At 45.1% G+C, this 26,328-nt stretch overlaps 1 protein-coding gene across 2 annotated transcripts in view; it reads left to right on the forward strand.

Annotated features, from left to right (window-relative positions):
- Window positions 1-26,328, forward strand: part of tyro3 (TYRO3 protein tyrosine kinase) — a 101,459-nt gene that overhangs the window by 2,939 nt on the left and 72,192 nt on the right. For both annotated transcript variants that reach the window (XM_041213812.1, XM_041213813.1), the window contains exon 2: window positions 20,074-20,266. In XM_041213812.1, the coding sequence (XP_041069746.1) occupies window positions 20,074-20,266 (193 nt within the window). The remainder of the gene's footprint in view (window positions 1-20,073; window positions 20,267-26,328) is intronic.

Below are 26,328 nucleotides of genomic sequence, written 5' to 3' on the forward strand. Positions count from 1 at the left end.
TGCCCCTAACACCCAACCTGCCCCTGACCTCCTCCCTGTCCCTAATCCCCTCCCTGCCCTGACCCCCTCCCGGTCCCTAACTTCTGCCTGTCCCTCAGCTCTCACCGATGCCATCCCTGCCCCTATCCTGCTCACTGATCCTGACCCCTTACCTGCCCCTGACCTCCTCCCTGCCCCTAACCCCTCATTATCCTGAACCTCTCACTGCCCCTAAATCCCTCACTGCCCCTAACACCATCACTGCCCCTAACCCCCCACTGCCCCATACCCTTCACTGCCCCTAATACCCTCACTGCCCCAACCCTCTCATTGCCCCTAACACTCTCCCTGCCCCTAACCCCCTCACTGCCCCTAATCCTCTCCCTATCCCCAACACTCTCCCTGCCCCTAACCCTCTCACTGCCCCTAACCGTCTCATTGCCCCTAATACCCTCACTGCCCCTAACACCCTCACTGCCCCTAACAACCCCCACTGCCTCATACCCTTCACTGCCCCTAATACCCTCACTGCCCCTAACCCTCTCATTGCCCCTAACCCCCTCACTGCCCCATACCCCTCACTGCCCCTAATACCCTCACTGCCCCTAACACTCTCACTGCCCCTAACCCTCTCATTGCCCCAATACCCTCACTGCCCCTAACACTCTCACTGCCCCAACCCTCTCATTGCCCCTAATACCCTCACTGCCCCTAACCCTCTCATTGCCCCTAATACCCTCACTGCCCCTAACCCTTTCATTGCCCCTAACCCCCTCACTGCCCCAACCCTCTCATTGCCCCTAACCCCCTCACTGCCCCAACCCTCTCATTGCCCCTAATCCCCTCACTGCCCCAACCCTCTCATTGCCCCAACCCCGTCACTGTCCCTAACCCCCTCTCTGCCCCTAACCCTCTCCCTATCCCTAACACCCTCCCTGCCCCTAACCCCTCATTATCCTGAACCTCTCACTGCCCCTAAATCCGTCACTGCCCCTAAATCCCTCACTGCCCCTAACACCATCACTACCCCTAACCCCCCACTGCCCCATACCCTTCACTGCCCCTAATACCCTTCACTGCCCCTAATATCCTCACTGCCCCTAACACCCTCACTGCCCCTAACAACCCCCACTGCCCCATACCCCTCACTGCCCCTAATACCCTCACTGCCCCTAACCCTCTCATTGCCCCTAATACCCTCACTGCCCCTAACCCTCTCATTGCCCCTAACCCCCTCACTGCCCCATACCCCTCACTGCCCCTAATACCCTCACTGCCCCTAACCCTCTCATTGCCCCTAATACCCTCACTGCCCCTAACACCCTCACTGCCCCATACCCCTCACTGCCCCTAACACCCTCACTGCCCCTAACCCTCTCATTGCCCCTAATACCCTCACTGCCCCTAACACCCTCACTGCCCCTAACAACCCCCACTGCCCCATACCCCTCACTGCCCCTAACACCCTCACTGCCCCTAACCCTCTCATTGCCCCTAATACCCTCACTGCCCCTAACCCTCTCACTGCCCCTAACCCTCTCATTGCCCCTAATACCCTCACTGCCCCTAACCCTCTCATTGCCCCTAACCCCCTCACTGCCCCAACCCTCTCATTGCCCCTAACCACCTCACTGCCCCTAACTCTCTCATTGCCCCTAACCCCATCCCTGTCCCTAACCCCCTCACTGTCCCTAACCCCCTCACTGCCCAAACCCCCTTCCCTGCCTTTAACCCCTCTCTGCCCTAATCCACTCTCTGCCCCTAACCTACTCCCTGCCCCTAAATCCCTCCTGTGCCCGTAAACCTCTCCCTGCCCCTGACCTCCTCCCAGTCCCAACCCCCTCTTTGCCCCTAACCCTCTCCCTTTACCACCCTCAGTGCAGCACTGTATAGAAGCAGCAGCTGATTGTCTATGCAGTGTTAATGCGCCTTTCTGATGATTCTAACACTCTCTGTGGTTTGTACTCTGCTGAGCAGCTGTGACATTGGAGCACACAGTTTTCCCGTGAGTGTTTGTTCAATTTGTAACTTAGTACCCTGGGTAGTTAAACCATTTTTTAACTGGAAGGAAAGTCCAGGAGAATGTTTTCCCTTGCAGGTATCTTTCTATTTTCTCCTGTCCTGATGCAATGAGTAGATTCCCTCCAAAGTGGTACTGAGTCATTCAGATCAGAAGGTTGTTTGCTCAATCCTTGCTCTGAGAGTCCCAGGTATGGGAAGAGAGAATACAAACTACCAGCTGGGTTTTCCACTCTCTAGCAGTATCTATTGTCACCCATTCAGGTGTGTAGGTGTCAGGTGAGGATAACATCAGGGTAAACTGTGATGCCATGTGTAGTGGAATAGCCTGCCGATGCCCACACAGAACAGCAGTGGTGGTTCTGGAGTGTAGAAAGTATCTGTGCCTTGTAGAGAGAAGAAAGGCGGGAGGGGTATGAAGAATAAAGTGCTTGGCAGACTTAGAAACAAACACATTGTTTAGTCAAAAACATTATGGTCTCCACCAAAATTAAAAAGACGTCGGTTTACAGAAATGCCAAGGTGTATTTAGATCAGTAGTGTTTTTGCGTACAGGCCAAAAGGGAGAGTTTTAACCACTGCAAGATCTCTTTCACCTTTAACTAGCATTTGTGAAACTTGATTCTGTTCATTTGTTCCAGAAAGTTAAACAGCTTCTAACTCCCAGCGGTACAGTATTTCCATATTTGAATAGCACTCAGGAGTCGAGCTTTTATCTTGGACAATGAACAAGTCAGTCTAACTTCAGTGGTGGGGAAAATATTGGAAGCAATTCTGAGGGACAGAATTAACCCACACTTGGAGAGGCAGGGATTAATCAAGGACAGTCAGCACAGCTTTGTTAAGGGGAGGTCATGTCTGACCAATTTGATTGAATTTTTCGAAGAGGTGACCAGGTATGTAGATGAGGGCAATGCATTTGACGTAGTCTATTTGAACTTCAGCAAGGCTTTTGATAAGGTCTTGTATGGGAGACTGATAACGAAGCTAAGAGCCATGGGATCCAAGGTAATTTGGTAAATTGGATCGAGAATTGGCTGAGTGGCAGGAAGCAGAGGTTGATGGTCAAGGGGTGTTTTTTTGACTGAATGCTTGTGTCCAGTGGGGTTCCACAAGGATCAGTGTTGGGTTCCTTGCTGTTTGTGGTATATAGAGATGATTTAGACTTGAATGTAGGAGTACACAGATGACACAAAAATTGGTGGGGTGGTAAATAGTGAGGAGGACAGTCTTAGATTACAGGAGGATGTAAACAGGCTGGCCAGGTGGGCTGATCAGTGACAAATGGAATTTAATCCAGATAGGTGCGAGGTGATGCACTGGGGCAGGACAAACAAGGCACAGGAATACACGATGAATGGTAAGACCCTGGGAAGTACCGAGGATCAGAGGGACCTTGGTGTGCATGTCCACCGGTCCCTTAAGGTAGCGGGGCAGGTAGATAAGGTAGTTAAGAAGGCGTATGGGATACTTGCCTTTATTAGCCAAGGCATAGAATATAAGAACAGGGAGGTTATGTAGAAACTGTATAAAACGCTGGTTAAGCCACAGCTAGAGTATTGTGTGCAGTTCTGGAATCCGCAGTATAGGAAGGATGTGATTGCACTAGAGAGAGTGCAGAGGAGATTTACCAGGATGTTGCCAGGGCTGGAGAGTTTTAGTTATAAGGAGAGATTGGATAGACTGGGGTTATTTTCCCTGGAGCAGAGGAGATTGAGGGGGGACATGATTGAGGTGTATAAAATTATAAGGGGCATAGATAGGGTAGACAGGAAGGAACTTTTCCCCTTGGCGGATGGATCAATAACCAGGGGGCATAGATTTAAGGTAAGGGGCAGGAGGCTTAGAGGGGATGTGAGGAAGAATTTTTTTCACCCAGAGGTGGTGAGAATCTGGAACTTACTACCTGAAAGGGTGGTAGAGGCAGATACCCTCATAATATTTAAGAAGTATTTGGATATGCACTTGTGATGCCATGGCATACAAGGCTATGGGCCTAGTGCTGGAAAATGGGATTAGAAGAGCTAGGTACTTGTTTGACTGGTGCAGACTCGATCGCCGAAGGCCTTTTTTCTGTGCTGTAGACCTCTATGACTCTATGACTATGACATTTCTCAAGGCGCATTTGCTGCCGGGATGGCTTTTTATTTTATTTTTCCATGCAAACAGGATGTGCAAGTGGGTGTGTCCCACTCACTAGCAGTGGCAGTTCACCGCAGGCAGAGTGCCATCAGCCTTTTGTTACTGCATGACTGCTGTGCTCTTGTTTGGGAAATTCAATAAAGATGGGGAGTACTATTGCAGGCCCCAGGTTAGGTAAAACATGCCTAAGATGCAAAGTAAATCTGTCTTGTGCTCCTGTGCCAGGTTGGACTTGCCAATTCTGTTTGGAGCATTCCAGGTTTCATCACGTGACCTCCCACCTCCAACCACCCCGCCCATTATCTCCCACCATTGATTTACCATTGGTCAACCAGTACATCTATCCCATAGTAAACCCACCAATGAGAAAGCAAGCAGACTGTCCTGCCCCCACCAATTGGAATATTCTTCACTGACAATTAAATACCTCTCCTTTGCCTAATATTTTTTTACAAACAATAGAGGAAAGTGCTTTAAAAAAGCGTAGTTATTTTTGTTATGATTTTTTTCTCCTGGGTTGTCCAGGCGATTAACCTTAAAATCCTCCAGACTCCCAGTGCAACCTGAGAGAATTGGCAGCCCTACTCCCAAATAGATTAGATAAGGGGGAAACAAACTCCCTTCATACTCTCCCACAAAGATACACACACCTGAAATGCAACTTACAATCTCCTAATAACATGCTTCCATTCTAACCTCAGATAGAGTGCCTACTAAACCCCTTTGTGTCATCTTTACTCAACATTTGTGCTTGAGTGGCAGGGTTGTATTGCGAGCTAGTTTAAGTTCTGCACGTGCAATATTTCAGAGGCTACTTACAGCCCAAGACTGATTTGGTGATATGTTTCGGAGTCAGTGGAAAGCCTTTGCAGAGCCTAGAGATGAAATGGGTGAGGAGTGAGGCTGTGGCAGAGGGGATTGTACAGTATGAGAGCATTGTGTGGTGTACTGAGTCACATGGATCAGGAAGATCCCAAGTTCAGCTGACAGCCGTTGCTGAGTAAGTTGGGGGAGGTGGGGGGGCATGACTGGCCTCTGCCACCGTGGACTAAGGATAGTGGAAACAGCAGAGATACCCCCACCTTGATCTATATCCAATGCAACGTGAGAATGCCGGTTGAGGAGAGATTGGGCTCGGCTATGAGGCTGTGGTTTCAGAACCCCTGACTTCACTGCATTCCACTATGAAACCCACATTCAAACAAAAAGAAAGAAAAGACTTCTGTTTATGTAACCCCTTTCATGATCTCAGGCTATCCTGACATACATTACAACCAAGAAAGTACCTTTGAACTCAGTCACCGTTGTAAAGTAGGGAAATGCAGCAGCTGTTTTTTTTTTGCACAGCAGGATCCCACAAACAGCGATATAATGACCAGATCAACAGCACCTCCAACAGTGCAGCACTCCCTCAGTATTGTGCCAGAGTGGAGGTCTGGATGTTGTGCTCAAGTGTCTGGGGTTGGGCTTTGCCTGACACCTCTCTGATGTTAAGATGAGATGAGAGTCCAACCCACTGAGCTGCACTATCAAAATAGGAGGGCAGGAAATAAACAAGGACAATAGAGGGTTAGTGGCCTGTGAAAAGAACAGGTTTGACGACTGAAAGATTTGACCTATTCCCTGCTTCCTTATCTTATTGCAGATAAGAGGCGCAGAGATGGGTGCAGCTCTGATGACTCATTTGTGCACTTGCCTTACTTAGCTCAGAGTGGACCAATAAGGATGGCATACTGTTGGGTGAATAAACTGTGTTGGGAGCCACTGAGGGAGTGGGGTGAGGGTGATGAGGCTGTGGGGTGGAGGGGGGGTGGCGGGGTTGGGGGGGGTGGCTTTGATTTCCCTGCATATGGCAGAGCCCAATTCTTCAGGAGTGAATCTGGCTGACAGGACCTGACGTGGCATCCCCCTCGGGATTTAGAGTGGTATGGGCGGGGAGGTCAAGGTTCAACATTGTCCTATCCCTCACTCCACTGAGACCCTCACCCCAGAGTCAAAAGCTGGGAGAAACCTCCTTCCTGTCCTGATGTTGGGTGGGGGCCTGGGAGAGAGGGTGGAGATGGGCTTGGGGAAGGAAAAAAACAGTAAAATCTGGGAAATAAGGGCACTGGTCTGAACTGGTGTTCCATTTTAAGGTATACAAGACCAGTTCAGACCAGTACTCTATTTCCCAGTTTTTTCTGTTTTTTTCCCACTGATATGTCAGGAAGAGTTGACATTCAATTGCCCTTGTAACTGACCAATAGCAGTACTTGAGATTCAACCCCCAGCTGTAATTAGAGTGTGGAACATGAAGTGGGGGTGGGGATGGGGGGCGCGGTGGTGGTCAGTGGTGAATTAAAGACATTTTATATCTTCACACATCAGAGTTCTCATGAATGAGAGGAATTTTCAGCTTTGTGTGTGTTTTTCCTCAAGTTGTGATTCTGCCTGTTCCATTATAAACACTGATGAGGAAGGCTATTAGGCTCATCTTAGCACATCCTTCCAGAATGACTCTAGAACTCTGCCCCACTACCCACCATTGCAACGTCTAATTGGTTCTTAAATCATACCTGAGTTTTACCCCCATTACTTTATCTGAGGGGCCACTCCATGATTTGTCCATTTTTTAGAAAATCAACTTGAAATAATTTCCCAGATTTACATATCCTTAACTATTGCGTAAAACTATGTTGAGTATACAATACAGAAACAGTCCAACCACTCTGTGCTGGGGTTTATACTCTACATGAGTCTCCCCCCATTTCATTTGCCTTGTCTCAGCCTTTCAGAATATCTTTCTATTCCCTTTCTCTCACAAACTCATCTAGTTCTTATGAAAGCATTTAAGCTATTTGCCTCAACTACTTCCTGTGGTAGCGATTTCCACATTCTAGCCACACTGAATTGAGAAATTTCTCCTTATTTCCCTATTGGATTTATTAATAACTACCTTGTATTTTTGGCTCCTAGTTTTGGATTCTCCCAAAGTGAGCGAGCTCTCTCCACATCTACCCTGTCCAATCCATTGATTGTTTTAAAGACCTCCATCAAGTCACCTCTAAGTCTTCTGTATCCTAAAGCAATCAGACTCAACTTGTTCAATTTTTCCTGATAGCTGTAATCTTTCAGTTCTGTTACCATCCTTATAAATCTTTTTAAATCTTCCTCCAACGCTTCTATGTCCTTTTCATTGTGTGGAAACCAGAACTTTGCATGGCCCTCCGAATGCAGCCTGACCAGGGTCCTATACAAGTTTAATATAACTTCACTACTTTTGAATTCTGTACCCCTAGAAATATATCTCTGTGCTTTGTTAACATTTTCAGCAGCTTTCAATGATGTATTCATCTCTATCCCTAGATCCCTTTGCTTTTCTAGCCCATTCAGTTTCTTGTTTTCTAAGATGTAGCTGGTGTTTCTATTTTTCTTCACATTTCTTTATGTTAAAGTTCATTTGTTATTTAACTGCCCGGTCTTCAACTTTCCTAATATCCTTTTATGTTCCATCACTCCTCAGTGTTTGCTAGTGTCCCAGTTTGGTGTCATCTTCAAATTTTGATATTGTGTTACTTGTTCCTAAGTCCAAAGCATTGATGTAAATTATGAATAACAGTGGCCCCAGCACTGATCCACATGGATCACTTTCTACCATCCTTCAACTTGAATAACTATCCTTTACCACAACTCTCGGCTTTCTACTTTTTAGCCAATTCACTATCCATTTACTTTCCACATGCCTTTGGCCTGAGCCGACTGTGCAGCTTATCAAAGGCCTTTTGAGAAAAGAAGTGTATGACATCTACTTGTTATCATTGTCTGCTCTTTCCATTACCTCTTTAAAGAATTATTTCAAGTTAATTAAGTGTGACTTCAACTGGCTGTTTTTTAAATGATATTTTCTGTCTCCAGGTCCTCTGCTATTGCTTTTTTTTATTTAGCATAGATTCCAGTATTTTTCCTACAATTTATGTTAAACTGATGGTTTATAGTTCTCAGGTTTTCTTCTATCCCCCCTTTTGTATATTGGAGCAATATTAACTATTCACCAGTCTCCTGGCACAATGCAATTTTTATATATTTATAAGCAAGTGCCCGTTACTTTCCATGAATATATATGAGGGTTTGCCATCTGGATCTGGGGTCTAATCCTCATTTAGCTTTGCTAGTTCTTCAATTATTTCCTTCCTTTATCTAAGCGTGTTAATATTTTTAAGCTCATCCTCTAGTAAAGTGTTTATTTTAAAAAACTTCTAAAGTTTTCCTTTTTAGTTATGGCATTTTAACCCTCAAAAACAGGTGGATGAAGGTTGGGTGAGATGTTTAAACTTTAAAAATTTGAAACCTGACCCCAACCCGCCTCCAACTGAACCACTTCCAGGTTCAACTAAGGCAGCCAATCAGCTCCCAGAAGGCAGCGGGGGTTGGTGGGTGGGGGATGGTGGCGGTGGTGATTAGACAATGAAATATTCCAACAAAGCTGGCAACCTTTGTATTAACCTGCTTTACAAGTTTAACTGGCTGGCTGTGTTTCCCAGCCCTTGGGAAACTCAGCAGCTAAGAGTAGGCGAGGCCAGCTTCAGGGAGAAGTGCCTTTGCCAAGCCCCCAAACTCACCCATCCATGGTCCCATTAGAAAGCTAACATCTGATGAGGAACCTGCCAAAACTCCACAGTGTGCGGAGAAACAAGTAATTGTGGGTTTCCTGTCAGAAATTTCACCCCTGCCTACACATCACACCCCTCCCTGTGTGTCTGCGGAGCATAGTTCTTCTTATATTTTTTGATAATTTGATTTCATAATTTCTCTTTGCCTCCCCGATGGTTTTTAAAAACTTCTAAGTTTTTGGTCTTTTCTTTTGTTCTCACAAAAAGCACGTCTTCTTGGGCTTTTTCTTTATATTCAGTGTTCTCTAATTCTTTATTTATTTGCGATGCCTCCAGAATTAAATTGCTTGTTTTTGATTTTTAGTGGTTTATATTTTTCTTGGTCTCTGTTGATTACCCTATCAAAGATATTCTGCTGTTTATGTCCTTTTTAATGTCACTTTCACTCCTAATATTCCACATTATTTTGGGATCACTGTTACTAAGATGCTCTGCTACTCTTACTTTTATCTGTTCTGGTTCATTGCCCATAACAAGATCTAGCAGTGGTTCCTATCTCATTGGACTGCATAGATAATGAGTAAGAAAGGAGTCCTGTATACAATGTAAAAACTCAATTCTCTTTTCTCCTTTCGCTACTTCTCCTTGCCAGTTTACTATAAACATAATTTAACTCTCTCAAGATTATTACCCCTGCAATCCATACGATTTCTGTAATTATCTTACTGTTGGTTATATGCGTTTTTCGACTTGCATTATATTATATTTGACTAGTAAATCAGCTTTACCTCCCTTCTTCTTTTCTTGCCTATTTGTGTTATATCCTGAAATATTTTGTTGCCAATCCTGTTCTTTTTGTAGCCATGTTTCAGTCATTCCTACTGAATCCAGATCCTCTCTACAACTTGTTGCCTCCAATTCATCCATTTAGGCTTGAATACTGTGTACATTGTTGTACCAACAGTTCAAATTGTTTTTTGTTGTTTATTATTCTCTTGTCACTGTTTTTAGTGGGTTTTTTTTAATCTTCATGCTGTGACTTTTTTCTGATCTCTGGCCGTTTGTGTTTACTACTCCTTCCTTTAGTTTGCCCTTTGCTCTCTTCTCCTGATTGTTTTATTGTTAGATTTCTGTTATTTCTAGCCATTCCCTCCCCACCCCATGTTATTAGTTTACTGTCTTATTTTTAGCCCTAGTTATCTTTTCTACTAGGGCCTTGGGCCCAGCTTGGTTCTGGTCCTAGTACAAGTTGCATAACTTGAAAGCCCAGTTTCCCAAACCACATCTTTAGCCAAGTGTTAACTTTCCTCATCGGTTTGTCCCAGTTACAATTTTTACGTAGCTCGGGTAATGATCCTGAGTTTATTATTCCTGAGGTTTCACTTTTCATTTTAATTACACCTGACCTACCTACCTAATCCCATTTACCAGCACTTGGCCCATAGCCTTGAATGTTATGATGTGCCAAGTGCTCATCCAGATACTTTTTAAAGGATGTGAGGCAACCCACCTCCACCACCCTCCCAGGCAGTGCATTCCAGACCGTCACCACCCTCTGGGTAAAAACGTTTTCTTCACATTCCCCCTAAACCTCCTGACCCTCACCTTGAACTTATGCCCCCTTGTCACTGACCCTTCAACTAAGGGGAACAGCTGCTTCCTATCCACCCTGTCCATGCCCCTCATAATCTTGTACACCTCGATCAGGTTGCCCCTCAGTCTTCTCAGCTCCAACGAAAACAACCCAAGTCTATCCAACCTCTCTTCATAACTTAAATGTTTCATCCTTGGCAACATCCTGGTGAATCTCCTCTGCACCCCCTCCAGTGCAATCACATCCTTCCTATAATGTGGCAACCAGAACTGCACACAGTACTCCAGCTGTGGCCTCACCAAGGTTCTATACAACTCCAACATGACCTCCCTACTTTTGTAATCTATGCCTCGATTGATAAAGGCAAGTGTCCCATATGCCTTTTTCACCATCCACTAACATGCCCCTCCGCTTTCGGAGATCTATGGACACACATGCCAAGGTCCCTTTGTTCCTCAGAATCTTTCCTTATAACTCAGACCTCCAAGACTTGACCACTTCTAACACACAAATTCATTTCCCTTGTGTCTCAGTGACCAGAACTGAACACTCTATGGTCTCAAGGTACGGTCTGATCATACTCTGTACAATTTGATTATGCTATCCTTTAACTTGTATTCTATTTATTCAATGTAGTTCAATATTCCGTTGACTTGAACTTAAGCAAAGCATTTTAAAAATTCTTTCATGGGCATCAGCAAGGTCAGCATTAGTTGCCCATCCCTAATTGCTCTTGAGAAGGTGGTGGTGAGCTGCCTTCTTGAACCGCTGCAATTCATGTGGTGTAAGTACACCCACAATGCTGTTAGTGAGACAATTCCAGAGTTTTGACCCAGTCACAGTGAAGGAACAACGATATATTTCCAAGTCAGGTTGGTGAGTGACTTGGAGGAGAACTTTCAGGTAATGCTGTTCCCATCTATCTGCTGCCCTTGTCCTTCTAGATGGTAGAGGTCACGGGGTTGGAAGGTGCTATTGAACGAGCCCTGGTGAGTTGCTGCAGTTCATCTTGTACATAGAACACATTGTTGCCACTATGCATTGGTGGAGGGAGTGTATGTTAAAGTTGGTGGATTGGGTGCTGATCAAGCAGGCTGCTTTGTCCTGGACAGTGTCAAGCTTCTTGAATGTCATTGGGACTGCACTCATCCAGGCAAGTGCAGAGTATTTAATCAGATTTCTGACTGGTGCCTTGTAGATGGTAGACAGTTGTTGAGGAGTCAGAAAGTGAATTATTCACCTCAGAATTCCCCACCTCTAATCCACACTTGTAGCCAAGGTATTTATAAACTTGGTAAAATTCATGTTCTGGTTAGTGGTAACCCCCAGGATGTTGATAGTGGGATTCAGTGATAACAACTGAATGTCAAGAGGCAATTGTTGGATTCTCTCTTGTTGGAGATGATCTTGCCTGACATTATTGTGGTGCAAATGTTACTTGCCACTTATCAGTCTAAGCCTGAATCCAGGTCTTGCTGCATTATTGGCATGGAGTGCTTCAGTATCTGAGGAGTCAGGAATGGTGCTGATCATCATTCAATCATCAGGGAACAGCCCCACTTCTGACCTTATGATGGAAGGAAGGTCATTGATGAAGCAGCTGAAGATGGTTGGACCTAGGGCATGACCTGTAGAACTCCTGGAACTGAGATGATTGACCTCCAACAACCACAGCCATCATTCTTTATGCTAGGTACGACTCCAACCACTGAAGAGTTTTCCGCTGATTACCATTGACTTCAATTTTGTCAGGAATCCTTGATGCTACACTTGGTGAAATACTGCCTTAATTTCAAGGGCAGTCACTCTCACCTCCCCACTTGAGGTCAGCTCTTTTATCCATGTTTGAACCAAGGCTGGAATGAGCTCAGGAGCTGAATGGCTCTAGCTGAACCCAAGCTGAGCATCAGTGAGCAGGTTATTGCTGAGTAAGTGCCGCTTGATATCCCTGTCGACAACCCCTTCCATCACTTTGCTGATGATCGGGAGGAGGCTGATGGGTCAGTAAATGGCTCGGTTCAGTTTGTCATGCTTTTTATGGACAGGACATACTTGGGCAAATTTCCACATTGTCGGGTAGATATTGCACCTGTACTGGAGCAGCTTGGCCAGGGCACAAGCTAGTTCTGGAGCACAAGTTTTCAGTACTATTGCTGGAATATTGTCAGGGCCCATAGCCTTTGCAGTATCTAGTGCCCTCAACCATTCCTTGCTATCACTTGGAGTGAATCGAATTGGCTGAATACTGGCGATATGATGCTGGGACCTCCGGACGAGGCTGAGATGGGTCATCCACTTGGCATTTCTGGCTGAAGATGGTTGCAAATGCTTCAGCCATCATTGATGCACTGGGCTTCTCCATCATTGTGAATGGGGAAATTTATGGAAACTCCTCTGCCTGTTAGTTGTTTAATTGTGTACCACCATTCATGACTGACTGTGGCAGGACTACAGAGTTTTGATCTGATGTGTTTGTTCTGGCATTGCTTGGTTGTGGGATCACTTAGCTCCATCTATTGCCTGCTGCTTCTGCTGTTTGGCATGCAAGCAGTCTTTTGTTGTAGCTTCACCAAGTTGGCATCGCATTTTTAGGTATGCCCAGTGCTGCTCCTGACATGCCCTCCTGCACTCTGCATTGAACCAAGGCTGATCCCTGGGCTTGACGGTAATGACAGAGTGAGAAATGCTGGACCATGAGGTTGCAGATTGTGGTTGAATATAATTCTGTTGCTGCTGATGGCCCACAGCACCTTGTGGATGCCCAGCTTTGAGCTGTTAGACCTGTTCTGCATCTATCCCATTTAGCATGGTGGTCATGCCACACAACACATTGGAGGGCATGCTCAGTGTGAAAATGGACCTCATCTTCACAAGGACTGTGCAGTGGTCACTCATACCCACACTATCGTGGGCAGATGCAGCTGCCATTGGTAAATTGGTGATGACAAGGTCAAGTAGGTTTTTCCCTCTTGTTAGTTCCCTCACTATGTGCTGCAGGCCCATATTGGCAGATATGTCCTTTGGGACTCAGCCAGCTCGGTCAGAAGTAGTGCTACAGAGCCACTCTTGGTAATGGACATTAAAGACCCCACCCAGAGTATATTCTGTGTCCTTGCCACCCTCAGTGCTTCCTCCAAGTGGTGTTCAACTTGGAGGAGTACTGATTCATCAGCTGAGGGAGAGCTTTAAGTGGTAATCAGTAAAAAGCCTCCTTGCCTATGTTTGACCTGCCTTGGCACGAGGACTGAACCCACAACTTTGGCATTATGAGAACTACACTCTAAGCAACTAAGCTAACTGATTTTGTTGATTGTTGTTTTGCAGTGGTTGCATAGTTTAAGATACAAGACTATCAAGCAATTGTTTTTGCATATTTTTCCAACTCATTCTGTAATTTTTGAGCTTCCTCATCCAATCCCACATCCCCACCCACTTCTCCACCATCCCTGGTTTGCTGTCATCCGCAAGTTTGACTACTTTGTATTGTGTTTCAGCATCCAGGTCATCAGCAACAATATTGGTCCTAGCTCCAAGCCCTGCAACATCCCACTGAGTACCACCAACCTGTTGTACCTCTGTGAACAAATACCAATTGTTTTCTACCTTTCATGAACAATTGATTGATATAGCAGAACCAAGACATTCGACCCATTGTGCCTGTGATGCCTCTTTGAAAAGACCATTCAGTTAGTCACACTGCCTCCAAATCTTTTCTTTTCAAGTGTTTATCCAATTCCTTTATTAATGAATTACAACATCCAATGCATTCCAGGTCATAGCGACTTGCTGCTTTAAAAGAGTTTTCCATCCAGAATAACAGAATCTTTATTGTGCAGAAGGAGTCCATTTGGCCCATCGAGTCCACACTGTCTCTCTGAAAGAGCATTCTACCAAGTGCCACTCCCCTGCCTTATCCCCATAATCATGCACATTCTTTCTTTTCAGATAGCAATCCAATGCTCTTTTGAATATCTCGATCAAACCTGCCTCCACCACCCTCTCGGGAAGTTCGTTCCAGAATCCAACCACCCTCTGGGTGGAAAACTTTTTCCTCATATCACTATTACTCTTTGTGTTTTATTATAATTATATTGCTATTATCCCTTTGATTCTTTTATCAATTATTGTAATTCTGTTTCCTCTGGTTACTGACTCTTCTGCTACTGGAAACAATTTTTCTTTTGTCTACTTTATCAAAACTCCTCAAGATTTTGAGCAACTTGTTCAAACTGCCCCTTAGCCTTCTCTGTTCTAAGGAGAAGACTCTCTGGTCTCTTCGTGTAAAAATCTTTCATCCCCGGCACCATTGTAGTAAATCTCTTCTGCATCCTTTCAATGCCCGGACATCCTTCCTAATGTGTGGAATTGAACATTCTATTCTAGCTGAACTAATTGATATTTTATAAAGATTTAGCATAACTTCATTGCTTTTACACTCTATTGTCTCTCTTTATAAAGCCAAGAATCCCATATACGAACAGACAAACAAGGAGCAGGAGTAGGTCATTCGGCCCCTCAAGCCTGCTCCGCCATTTAATAAGATCGTGGCTGATCTGATAGTAACCTGAAATCTGCATCCCACCTACCCCCGATAACCTATCACCCCCTTGTCTACCAAGAATCTATCCACCTCTGCCTTAAAAATATTCAAAGACTCTGCTTCCACCACCTTTTCAGGAAGAGAGTTCCAAAGACTCACGACCCTTTGAGTGAAAAAATTTCGCCTCATCTCTGTTTTAAATAGCCGACCCCAAATAGTGACCGTTAGTTCTAGATTCTCCCACAAGAGGAAACATCCTCTCCACATCCACCCTGTCAAGGCCCCTCAGGATCTTATACAGAGGATACAAGCCCAGCCTGTCCAACCTTTCCTCATAAGACAATCTGCCAATTCCAGGTATTAGTCTGGTAAACTTTCTATGAACTGCTTCCAAAACATTTACATGCTTCCTTAAATAAGGTGACCAATACTGTACACAGTACTCCAGGTGTGGTCTCATTAGTGCTCTGTATAACTGAAGCATAACCTCACTATTTTTGTATTAAATTTCCCTCACAATAAATAACATTATATTAGCTTTCCTAATTATTTGCTGTACCTGCACACTAGCCTTTTGCAATTCATGCCCTAAGACACCCAGACCCTTCTGCATCTCAAAGCTCTGTAATCTCTCACCATTTAGATAATATGTCTCTCTTTTATCCTTCCTGCCAAATGGATAATTTCACATTTTCCCACATTATATTCTATTTGCCAGATCTTTGCCCACTTAACCTATCTATATCTTTTTGTAGCCGTCTTATGTCCTCTTCACAACTTACTTCCCTACTTACCTTTGTGTCATCAGCAAATTTGGCAACCATCCCTTCAATCCCTTCATCCAAGTCATTTATATAAATTGTTAAAAGTTGAGGTCCCAGCACTGATCCCTGTGGCACACCACGCGTTACATCTTGCCAACCTGAAAAAGACCCATTTATGCCTACTCTCTGCTTCCTGTTAGCCAGCCAATCTTCTATCCATGCCAATATGTTACCCCCTATACCATGAGCTTTTATTTTCCACAATAACCTTTAATGTGGCACTTTATTAAATGCCTTCTGGAAATCTAAGTACACTCAGGACATCCACTGATTCCCTTTTATCTACAGCACATGTTACTTCCTCAAAGAACTCCAATAAGTTGGTTAAACATGATTTCCATTTCACAAAACCATGTTGACTCTGCCTGATTACCTTGAATTTATCCAAATGCCCTGCTATGGCTTTAATAATAGCTTCTAACATTTTCCCTATGACAGATGTTAAGCTAACTGGCCTGTAGTTTCCTGTTTTCTGTCTCCCTACCTTTTTGAATAATGGAGTTTGCTATCTGCCAATTTAATGGGACCTTCCCCAAATCTAGGGTTTTTTGGAAAATTAAAACCAATTGATCAACCATCTCACTAGCCACTTCTTTTAAGACCCTCGGATGAAGTCCATCAGGACTCGGGCACTTGTCAGCCGCAGCTCCAACAATTTACTCAGTACCACTTCTCTGGTGATTGTAATTTTCCTGAGTTCCTCCCTCCTTCCATTTCCTGATTTACAGCTGCTTCTGGGATCTTACTTGTATCCTCTATAGTGAAGACTGATGCAAAATACCTCTTCAATTCCTCTGCCATTTCCTTGTTTTCCATTATCATTTCTCCAGACTCACTTTCTATAGGATCAATGCTCACTCTGTTTTTATATTTCCAGCTAGCTTTCTCTCATACTCTAATTTTTCCCTCTTTATTAATATTTTAGTCATCCTTTGCTGTTCCTTATATTCTGTCCAATCTCCTGGCCTTCTTTACACAATTATATATTTTTCCTTTAAGTGTGATACTATCTTTAACCTTTCTAGTTAACTGAGGATGGTGTGTCCATCCTTTGGACTTTTTCTTACTCGTTGGAAAATGTCTTTTTAACAGCCTTGCCAACTGGTCCTGCCACTTTGTAGTATGCATACCCCCAGGTTTGTCTTTTTTGCCCTCTTAAAATAGTACCAATTATTTTATACTCTCCTCGATCATCCTACCAAAATGAATCACTTCACACTTCTCTGCGCTAAATTTCATCTGCCGTATGTCTGCCAATTCTGTGTCTTCTTGAAGTCTTTTATTCTTCTCCTCACTGTTTACTACATTTCTGATTTTAGTGCAAACTTCAAAATAATATCCAGGTCATTAATATATATATCTATTTATCAAAAAAAGCAGAGGCCTCAACCAATGTTCCCACTACTCTATGTGTATGCATGTTTGCACAGCAAACTGGAAGATATAGTGCAGGCCATATTCCGTGCCTGCTGTGGTCACACAAATAAGTTTAAAGGTATGGAACATGGAAAAAACTGGCTGCACACAGCAAAATTTTACAGGGAACATTGGTCCTAGCAACGACTCCTGGGGACACCACTGCACAGTCTCTTCTGGTCTGAAAAACATCCATTCACCACTCTCTGCTTTCTAATGTTTAGCCAATTTCGTATCCATGCAGCTCTCGCCCCTTTAACCCTACCCATTTCAATTTTGCTAACAAGTCCATGATGTGGTACTTCATCAAACGCCTTTTGAAAATTCATATACACAGCATCAAATGCACTACCCTCATTCAGTTAATCAAACAAATTGATCATGTTAGTCAAACGCAAATAGTCTGACAAATCCATGCAAGCTTTCCTTCACTAACCCATATTTTTCCAAGTGCCAGTTAACTTTGTCCCAGATTATTATCTCTAAGAGCTTCTCATCACCAATGCTAAACTACCTGGCCTGTAATTGCTGAGTTTATCCCTCTCCCCTTTCTGAACAGGATTGTAACATTTGCACACCTCCAGTCGTCTGGCTCCCGTTTTCATATTTAAGGAGAATTGGAAGACTGAGTCTGTAATTGTTCGACCTTTAACTAACCTCAGTTGCCTGCCCGTTACTTGTGGGTGGGTAGCACTTTAGCCCCTTGATCCCACCTCCAAGAAAATGGCCCGGGGGAGTGGGTGGGTTAATGCGGAAAACCAGCCGGCCAGCTTGCAAAATACCTGCCTCCATGTTGCTTCATGTCTGAGAAAGAATTTTGCCCAGTATCTTTGATCAATATTACCATCACTCACACTCTCCCCTTCTCCATTTATTCCTTCCCTATCTTTCCCAAGTGTACACTCTAGTCAGGTATATTAAGAGCCCATTCTTCCCCTGTCTAAGTCTGTTATTGCACCACATCATAATCCATAAGGCTAATTATGTTGAGCCTGCAGCTCCCAAACCTTGGCTGGGATTTTCTGGCTCCCTCATGGAGGGAGCCACTGCAGGGGATGGAATGGGCCAGCCAAAAGTCCATTGGCTTTCAGCGGGACTGGAAGATCCGGCGGCGGCCAGGGCCGGAAAATCCCGGCCCTTGTTTGCCACGTTCAGTGCATTTATACACATGCACTCTAAACCCATCATAGACTGCCTTACATTTCCTCCCATCTGAGCCCTCCTATTTCTGACCTACTTTTTATTCTGCTGCTATTTTTTTCTTCCAGTCCCGGCAAACCTTGTATCTTTTCCGTGATGCTTCATCCTGGTGCTTTCCCCCCAAACGCCGCCAACTTTTTATCCATACCCCAGGTTTTCCTGAATGCCACGTTTGCCGAGGCAGCTGTTTGAGTGTAATTCCCCTTCCGCTTTTAAAATAAGCGGAGGTTTGTCATTCCTCCACAGGGAGGCTCTGAAAGTAAGGAATGCATGGATTTCTATAGTGTCTTTCACAACCTCTGAACACTCTAAAGTAACTTCAAAACCAATTAAGTGCTTTTTGAAGTGTCGTCACTGTTACAATGTAGGAAATGCAGCAGCTAATTTACGCAGAGGAAGGTCCCACAAACAGCAATATGTTAATGGCCAGATGATCTATTTCAATGATATTGGGCGAGAGGTAAATATTGGACAGGGTGTTAGTGAGAACCCCTCCCTCCCCCGCTTTGACTAGTGCCACTGAATCTGTCCACTTGAGAAGGTGGATAGAACTTTGGTTTAATATCCCATCCAATGTCACCTCCAACAGCGCGGCACTTCCCTCAGTACTACACTAGAGTACCAGCAGAATGTGTGCTAAGAATATGTGCTAAGGGTTCTGGAGTGACACTTGATCCCATAACACCCTGACTTGGAGGTGAGAGTGCTGCCAGTGAGCCTAGGCTGATAATTAGCAGGAAAGAGTAGAAAGCAGCTTTAGGACCATGGGCATTCTCCAAGTAAGAAGACAAGGCCAGAGCTCCAACGAAGAACACTTCATTAATGCCAGGTTTGTCAGTTGATAAACTGCCTCCAGATATGTTATGTGTGGCTGCTCATCATGTGCGATCCTAGACATTTAACTTCAACATATGGGGCATTAAAACACTCCCTGCAAAGCATTGTTGGATAACAATCAGGAATGAGAAGCCAGGCCAATTTCATCTCCTCCCCATCCCCACCATGCCCAGACCCTGCCATAGCCCAGGGGTGCTGAGGCCAATTAAAAGCATCAACTGCACCTTTGGCATGAGATCAGACAGCTCAGTATAGGCTGGGGATTGAATCTGGGCTTTGGAACACAGGAATAGGATCAGGAGGAGGCCATTCAACCCCTCAAATCTGTTGTGTCATTCAACTAGATCATGCCCGATCTTAACTGCATCGACCTGATGTGATTCAGTAACCTTCATACCATAATTATCAATCTCCTTTCTGAAATTTTCAACTAGACTGCCCCCACCCCTCCCCCCAACCCCATTGCGCCACCCCCCACCACCTCCCCACTAGCCTCAACAGCTTTACTGGGGAGAGAGTTCTCGATTTCCACTGCCTTTTGTGGGAAGAAGTGCTTCCTGACATCGCTCCTGAATGACCTGGCTCTAATTCTGAGGCTATGCCCCCTTTGTGTAGACTCTGCCACAACAGCAAATAGTTTTTCCCTATCTCCCCTAGCATCACCTTTGATCTCTAACCACCTCAATTAGGTCATCCTTTAACCTTTAACCTTCTATGTTCAAGGGAATACAAGCCATACTTGCTCAATACGGCTTGATTCCAGACCAGTGGGCTCTTTTCTTACAAGACAATCGGGGGATCTAACCCCTTTCAGCAAAGACAAGAGTGTGGGGCAAAGCCAATCCCCTCTGGTTGGCTTAAATCTGTTGATGTGCACATTCAGTAAAATATTCTTGATGAGCAATTTCTTATTCATTTCCTTTCTTTTGACAGGGCTGGAGTTTGTGGCCGATCCCACCAATGTCACAGTCTCACTGGGCCTGAATACTCAGATGGGATGTCAATTGAAGGGGAAGGGGTTCTCGGGCTGGCCTGCTATCTACTGGCTAAAGGACGGCAGAGAGCTACAAGACGTAGAGTCCACCAGCCTGCACCTTAGCGAAGACGAATTGCTGAGCAGCATCAGGTAATCCCACAAACCCAAACAGGCATTCCGCTGCCTGAGTGGGCTCAAGGCCCACTCCATAGAGGTGAGCTCAAGATCTAGGCTGACGGTCCCAGTGTATTATCGTGAGAGTGCTGCACTGTCAAATGTGCTATCTTTTGGATGCACTGACAACCAAAAAAGATCGTCAATCGGACTCGCACGTTCACTTACTAGAAGCTACTTATTTTCATGTGCAGAGCCCTGTCTTCCACCAGCAGAGAGAACATGTTCAGGCATTGTCTCTTTTTCAATTAAGCAAAAGCACAAGGAGGAGGGGGAAGGGCAGCTGTTCCCTGGTGCATTCCCCATCCCTGTCTGCCCTCTCAGGTGGATGCAAAAGTTCCCATGCTACTATTTCAAAGGAGAGTAAGAGAGTTCTTCCTCAGTGTCCTGAACAATATTTAACTCTCAACCAACATTATTAAAACATATGATCTTATTATTTAACTCATTGTTTTAGTAGGAGTTTGCCGTCTGCAAATTGGCTACGGTGTTCCCTCTATTAAAACAGTGATACACATCAAAAGGACTTTACTGGCTGTGAAACACTTTGGGGTGTTTAGAGGTTGTGAAAGGCGCTTTACAAATGCAGGTCTTTTTTTTCTTCTTATTATGGTGATCGCCAGTCGGACTTAGGTTATTTCTTGACTTGTAACTGGAATGGTAGATAGGGTCAGTGTACAAGGTTTATGGATGTTGGGAGTTCATTGTACATACCGTAGTGTGGTGGGTTATTCCATTCCCCAACTGAGGGATACTGAGGTAATTGTTGTGTTGCTATCTCAGCATTGGCTGAAGCAACAGAAAATCATGGAGGGAATGACTAAAATGATGGCTGCACCATCAGAGGGTAGAATGCATGGCAGGGCTTTTGACTGCTAATTCATTGCATATTCCCAATCTGTCGGGAAATGTGGCCATCAGGGGTGACATGCTGATGCCACGTGATGTACTGCCTCCTTCTGAGTTGTCTTCCATGGGTGTTTAAGGAGAGGAAAGTTTGTTTTCATTTTTTTCCCTTTGCCTAGTGAAGGCTGAGTCATGTTGGCATCCAGTACCCGTGGTTCACCAACATTGTAAGGTGGTGTTGGCAGCGGGCTCAGTGGGTATCACTCTCCTCTCTGGGTCGGACGGTCATGGGTTCAATTTGCACTGCAGAGACCTGAGCACAAAAATCTAGGCTGGCGCTCCAGTGCAGCCCTGACACTAAACCCAGGTCCTGTCCGTCCTCGGAGATGGACGTAATAGATCCCATAGTATTCTTTTGAAGAAAAGCAGGGGAGCTGTCCCTCAGTGTCCCGGCCAATACTCATCCTTCAACCAACATCTCAAAAACAGCTATCCTGTCCTTAATGCTGTTTGTGGAATCTTGCTGTGCACAAACTGGCTACCATGTTTCTTACATTACAACATTTCATTGCCTGTAATGAATTTTAGGAAATCCTGAGATCATAAAAAATTGGTAAGGTAGCTGACTCAGCTGACGGTGTGACAGTTAACTGTCAGTCACCTGAAGCCTGATTAGGGCCTGAATAGGGGTTAATTACTATTTGTAGCTTAACTAGTGGTGAGTCAAGTCAGCTCTATTTAAGAAAGGGACTATCTGGAAGCACGCTACAGTGTGCTTGCACATGAACAGGAGACCGAGCACATCCTGAGTGGGGCACAGCCAGAGTGGGTATTCGGAATTTGGTGCAAAGCGGGAATTCAGTGCATAGGGGACAAGGTGCTCTTTGCATTTTTTCCTTGCTATCTAACTTCTTAAACCTTCAGAGCGTGCTGCAGCGGTAGAGGCTACAAGGGAAAGGAATCACTGGTAAGTAGTGGGTAAGGTATTTACTACTTTAATCGCTTATAGTTTAAGGTCTTTTTGTGGTTTACAGTTTGTATACTGTGCAGTAACGAGGATCAGGAAAGAAGGGCCCTAGGTAATTGACTTAAAAGGTTTAATCTAAAGGGATAAGTCATGGCAGGAGAGCTCAAAGCCATGGTGTGCTCCTCGTGCTCCATGTGGGAAGCCGGGGACATTTCCAGTGCCCGGGACCAGCATGTGTGCAGGAAGTGTGTCCAGCTGCAGCTCTTGGAAGCTCGGGTTTCAGAGCTGGAACGGTGGCTGGGGACACTGTGGAGCATCCGTGAGTCTGAGAGCATTGTGGATAGCATGTTTAGAGAGGTGGTCACACTGCAGATGAAGGGACTTGAAGAAGGAAGGGAATGGCTGACCACCAGGTAGTCCAAGAGAAACAGGCAGTAGTTCGGGAGTCCCCTGGGGTTCCGCTCTCAAATTGGTATACCGTTTTGGAGGCTGATGAGGGTGCTGGTTCCTCCAGGGAGTCCGGATAGAGCCAAGCTTCTGGCACCTTAAGCAGCCTGTCTGTACAGGAGGGGAGGAAGGGAGGAAGATCAATAGTAACAGGGGATTCTATAGTCAGGGGAACAGATAGGCACTACTGTGGCCCGTCAATGTGACTCCAGGATGGTATGTTGCCTCCCTGGTGCCAGGGTCCAGGATGTCACTGAAAGGCTGTAGGGCATCCTGAAGGGGGAGGGTGATAAGGCAGAGGTCATGGTACATGTTGGTACCAATGACATAGGTAGAAAGAGGGATGAGGTCTTGCATCAAGAATTCAGGAAGTTTAGCAGTAGACTAAAAAGCAGGACCTCTCAGGTTGTAATCTCTGGATTACTCCCAGTGCCATGTGCTAGCGAGCTCAGAAATAGGAGAATAGCGCAGATGAATACGTGGCTTAAGAGTTGGTGCAGGAGGGAGGGTTTTAGATTCCTGGATCACTGGGGCCATTTCTGGGGAAGGTGGGACCTGTACAAGTGGGAAGGTCTACATCTGAACCAGAGCAGGACTAACATCCTTGCGGGCATATTTACTAGTGCTGTTGGGAGGAGTTTAAAGTAATTCGGCAGGACGAGGGCACACAGAATGTTAGCAGAATAGGGACACATCATAATACAGCAAAACAATCAAGTCAGAGGGAGTATATCTCCAATAAGCTTCAAGGGAGTAAGGCAAGGCTGGATGCCCTCTACTTCAATGCCAGGAGTATTACAAGTAAAACGGATGAGTTAAAGGTGAGCATTGACCTGTGGAATTGTGATATAGTAGCCATCACTGAGACGTGGTTGAGGGAAGGGCAGGATTGGCAGCTCAACATTCCAGGATATAGAATCTTCAGGTGAGACAGGGGAGGGGGTAAAAGAGGAGGAGGCATTGAATTATTAGTTAAGGAGTCCGTTGCTGCAGTAAGGAGAGATGATATCTTGGAGGGGGCATCGAATGAAGCTTTGTGGGTAGAGCTTAGGAATAATAAAGGGGCAACCACATTATTAGATGTTTATTATAGACCCCCAGATAGTTAGTGGGAAATTGAGGAACAAATATGTGCACAATTTGTGGAGGTGTGCAAAAACAATAGGATAATTATATTAGGTGATTTCCACTTTCCCAACATTAATTGGGATAGACATAGTGTTATGGGCTTGGATGGAGTGGATTTCTTGAAATGTGTACAGGAGAACTTTTTAGGTCAATATGTAGAGGGTCCAACAAGGGACGGCGCATTGCTGGACCTAATTCTGGGGAATGAAGCCAGACAGGTAGCTGAGGTGGTGGTGGGGGAGCATTTTAGTGATAGCGACCACAACATGGTACAGTTTAAGTTTGTTATGGACAAAGAAATCGACAAGTTGCAAAAAATTGTTTTGGATTGGGGGAGAGTGGATTTTAGTAAAATAAGGCAGGATCTGGCCAAGGTAGACTGGGAACAGTTACTTGTGGGGAAATCTACAGAGGAGCAGTGGAAGGTGTTCAAAAAGGAAATGGGAGGGTACAGGCTCAACATGTTCCCTCTAAGGTGATAGGAAGGAGTAACAAGCCCAGAGAATCATGGATGACCAGAGATATTCAGGTTACGATGAGAAGGAAAAGAGAGGCTTTTAGCAGGTACAAGGGAAGCAAATCAGCAGAGGCATTAGTGGAGTACAAACAGTGCAGGGTGGAGCTTAAGAAAGCAATTAGGAGAGCAAAGAGTGGATACGAGAAAGCTCTGGCTGGTAAAAGTAGGGAAAATCCCAAGATATTCTGTAAGTATATCAATGGGAAGAGGATAACCAGGGAAAGAGTAGGGCCCATAAGGGACCAAGGGGGCAATCTATGGGTGGAGCCAGAGGACATCGCTAGAGTGTTGAATGAATACTTCACGTCCGTCTTCACCCAGGAGAATGAGGATGAAGGTAGCAAACTCGGGGAGAGAGACTGCGAGGTTCTTAAGCAAATTGATATTGGGAGTGACAAGGTATTGGAGGTGTTGGCAGGCTTAAAAGTGGACAAATCTCCAGGTCCGGATGATTTGTGTCCCAGACTGCTGAGGGAGACAAGGGAAGAGATTGCAGGGGCTCTGACCCGAATTTTTAATTCCTCTCTGGCCACGGGGGAGGTGCCAGAGGACTGGAGATCAGCTAATGTGGTTCCACTATTTAAGAAGGGTTGTAGAGATAAGCCAGGGAACTACAGGCCAGTGAGTCTCATGTCTGGTAGGGAAACTATTGGAGAAATTTCTGAAGGAGAGTATTCATCTCCACTTGGAGAGGCAAGGTTTGATCAGTGTAGTCAGCATGGCTTTGTCAGAGGGAGGTCATGCCTAACAAATTTGATTGAATTTTTTGAGGAGGTGACCAGGTGTGTAGATGAGGGTCGTGCAGTTGATGTAGTTTATATGCATTTCAGCAAAGCCTTTGACAAGGTCCCACCATGGGAGACTAATAAAGAAGGCAAAGGCACATGGGATACAGGGTAATTTGATAAGGTGGATTCAAAATTGGCTTAGTTGTAGGAGGCAGAGCTTGATGACAGAAGGATGCTTTAGTGACTGGAAGCCAATGTCCAGTGGCGTCCCACAGGGATCTGTGCTGGGTCCCCTATTATTCATCATTTATATAAACTACATAGATGACTATGTGGGGAGAAGGATTAATAAGTTTGCGGATGACACTAGGATTGGCTGGGTGGTTAACAGTGAGGTTGAGTGTCTTGGGCTACAGGAAGATGTAGACGGGATGGTCAAATGGCCAGATAAGTGGCAGATGGAATTTAACCCTGAAAAGTGTGAGGTGATACACTTTGGAAGGAGTAATTTGACAAGGAAGTATTCAATGAACGGCATGGCGCTAAGAAGTTCTGAGGAACAAAGGGACCTTGGCGTGTGTGTCCATAGATCTCTGAAGGCGGAGGAGCATGTTAGTGGGGTGTGAAAAAGGCATATGGGACACTTGCCTTTATCAATCGAGGCATAGATTACAAAAGTAGGGAGGTCATGTTATAGTAGTATAGAACCTTGGTGAGGCCACAGCTGGAGTACTGTGTGCAGTTCTGATTACCACATTATAGGAAGGATGTGATTGCACTGGAGGGGGTGCAGAGGAGATTCACCAGGATGTTCCCAGAGATGAAACATTTAAGTTATGAAGAGAGTTTGGATAGACTTGGGTTGTTTTTGTTGGAGCATAGAAGACTGAGGGGCGACCTGATCGAGGTGTATAAGATTATGAGGGGCATAGACAGGGTGGATAGGGAGCAGCTTAGTTGAAAGGTCAGTCATGAGGGGACACAAGTTCAAGGTGAGGGACAGGAGGTTTCGGAGGGAATGTGAGGAAAAACCTTTTTACCCAGAGGGTGGTGACAGTCTGGAATGCACTACCTGGGAGGGGGTGGAGTCAGGTTGCCTAACATCCTTTAAAAATTACCTGGATGAGCACTTGGCACTTCATAACATTCAAGGCTATGGGCCAAGTGCTGGTAAATGGGATTAGGTGGTATGTCAGGTGTTTCTCATGTGTTGTGCAGACTCGATGGGCCAAAGGGCCTCTTCTGCACTGTGTGATTCTGTGATTCTATGAAAGGTGCCATACAAATGCAAAAGCCAAGTGGCCTCTCTTGACGCGTGACCTCAAACATTGTGCAGGTATTTTGACAACGTATGGGAGTGGACGGCAGTTGATCCTGACACTGGCCTCACCTGCTGTCTAACAGT

This window comes from Carcharodon carcharias, chromosome 20 (assembly GCF_017639515.1).
Source record: "Carcharodon carcharias isolate sCarCar2 chromosome 20, sCarCar2.pri, whole genome shotgun sequence".
Lineage (NCBI taxonomy): Eukaryota > Metazoa > Chordata > Chondrichthyes > Lamniformes > Lamnidae > Carcharodon > Carcharodon carcharias.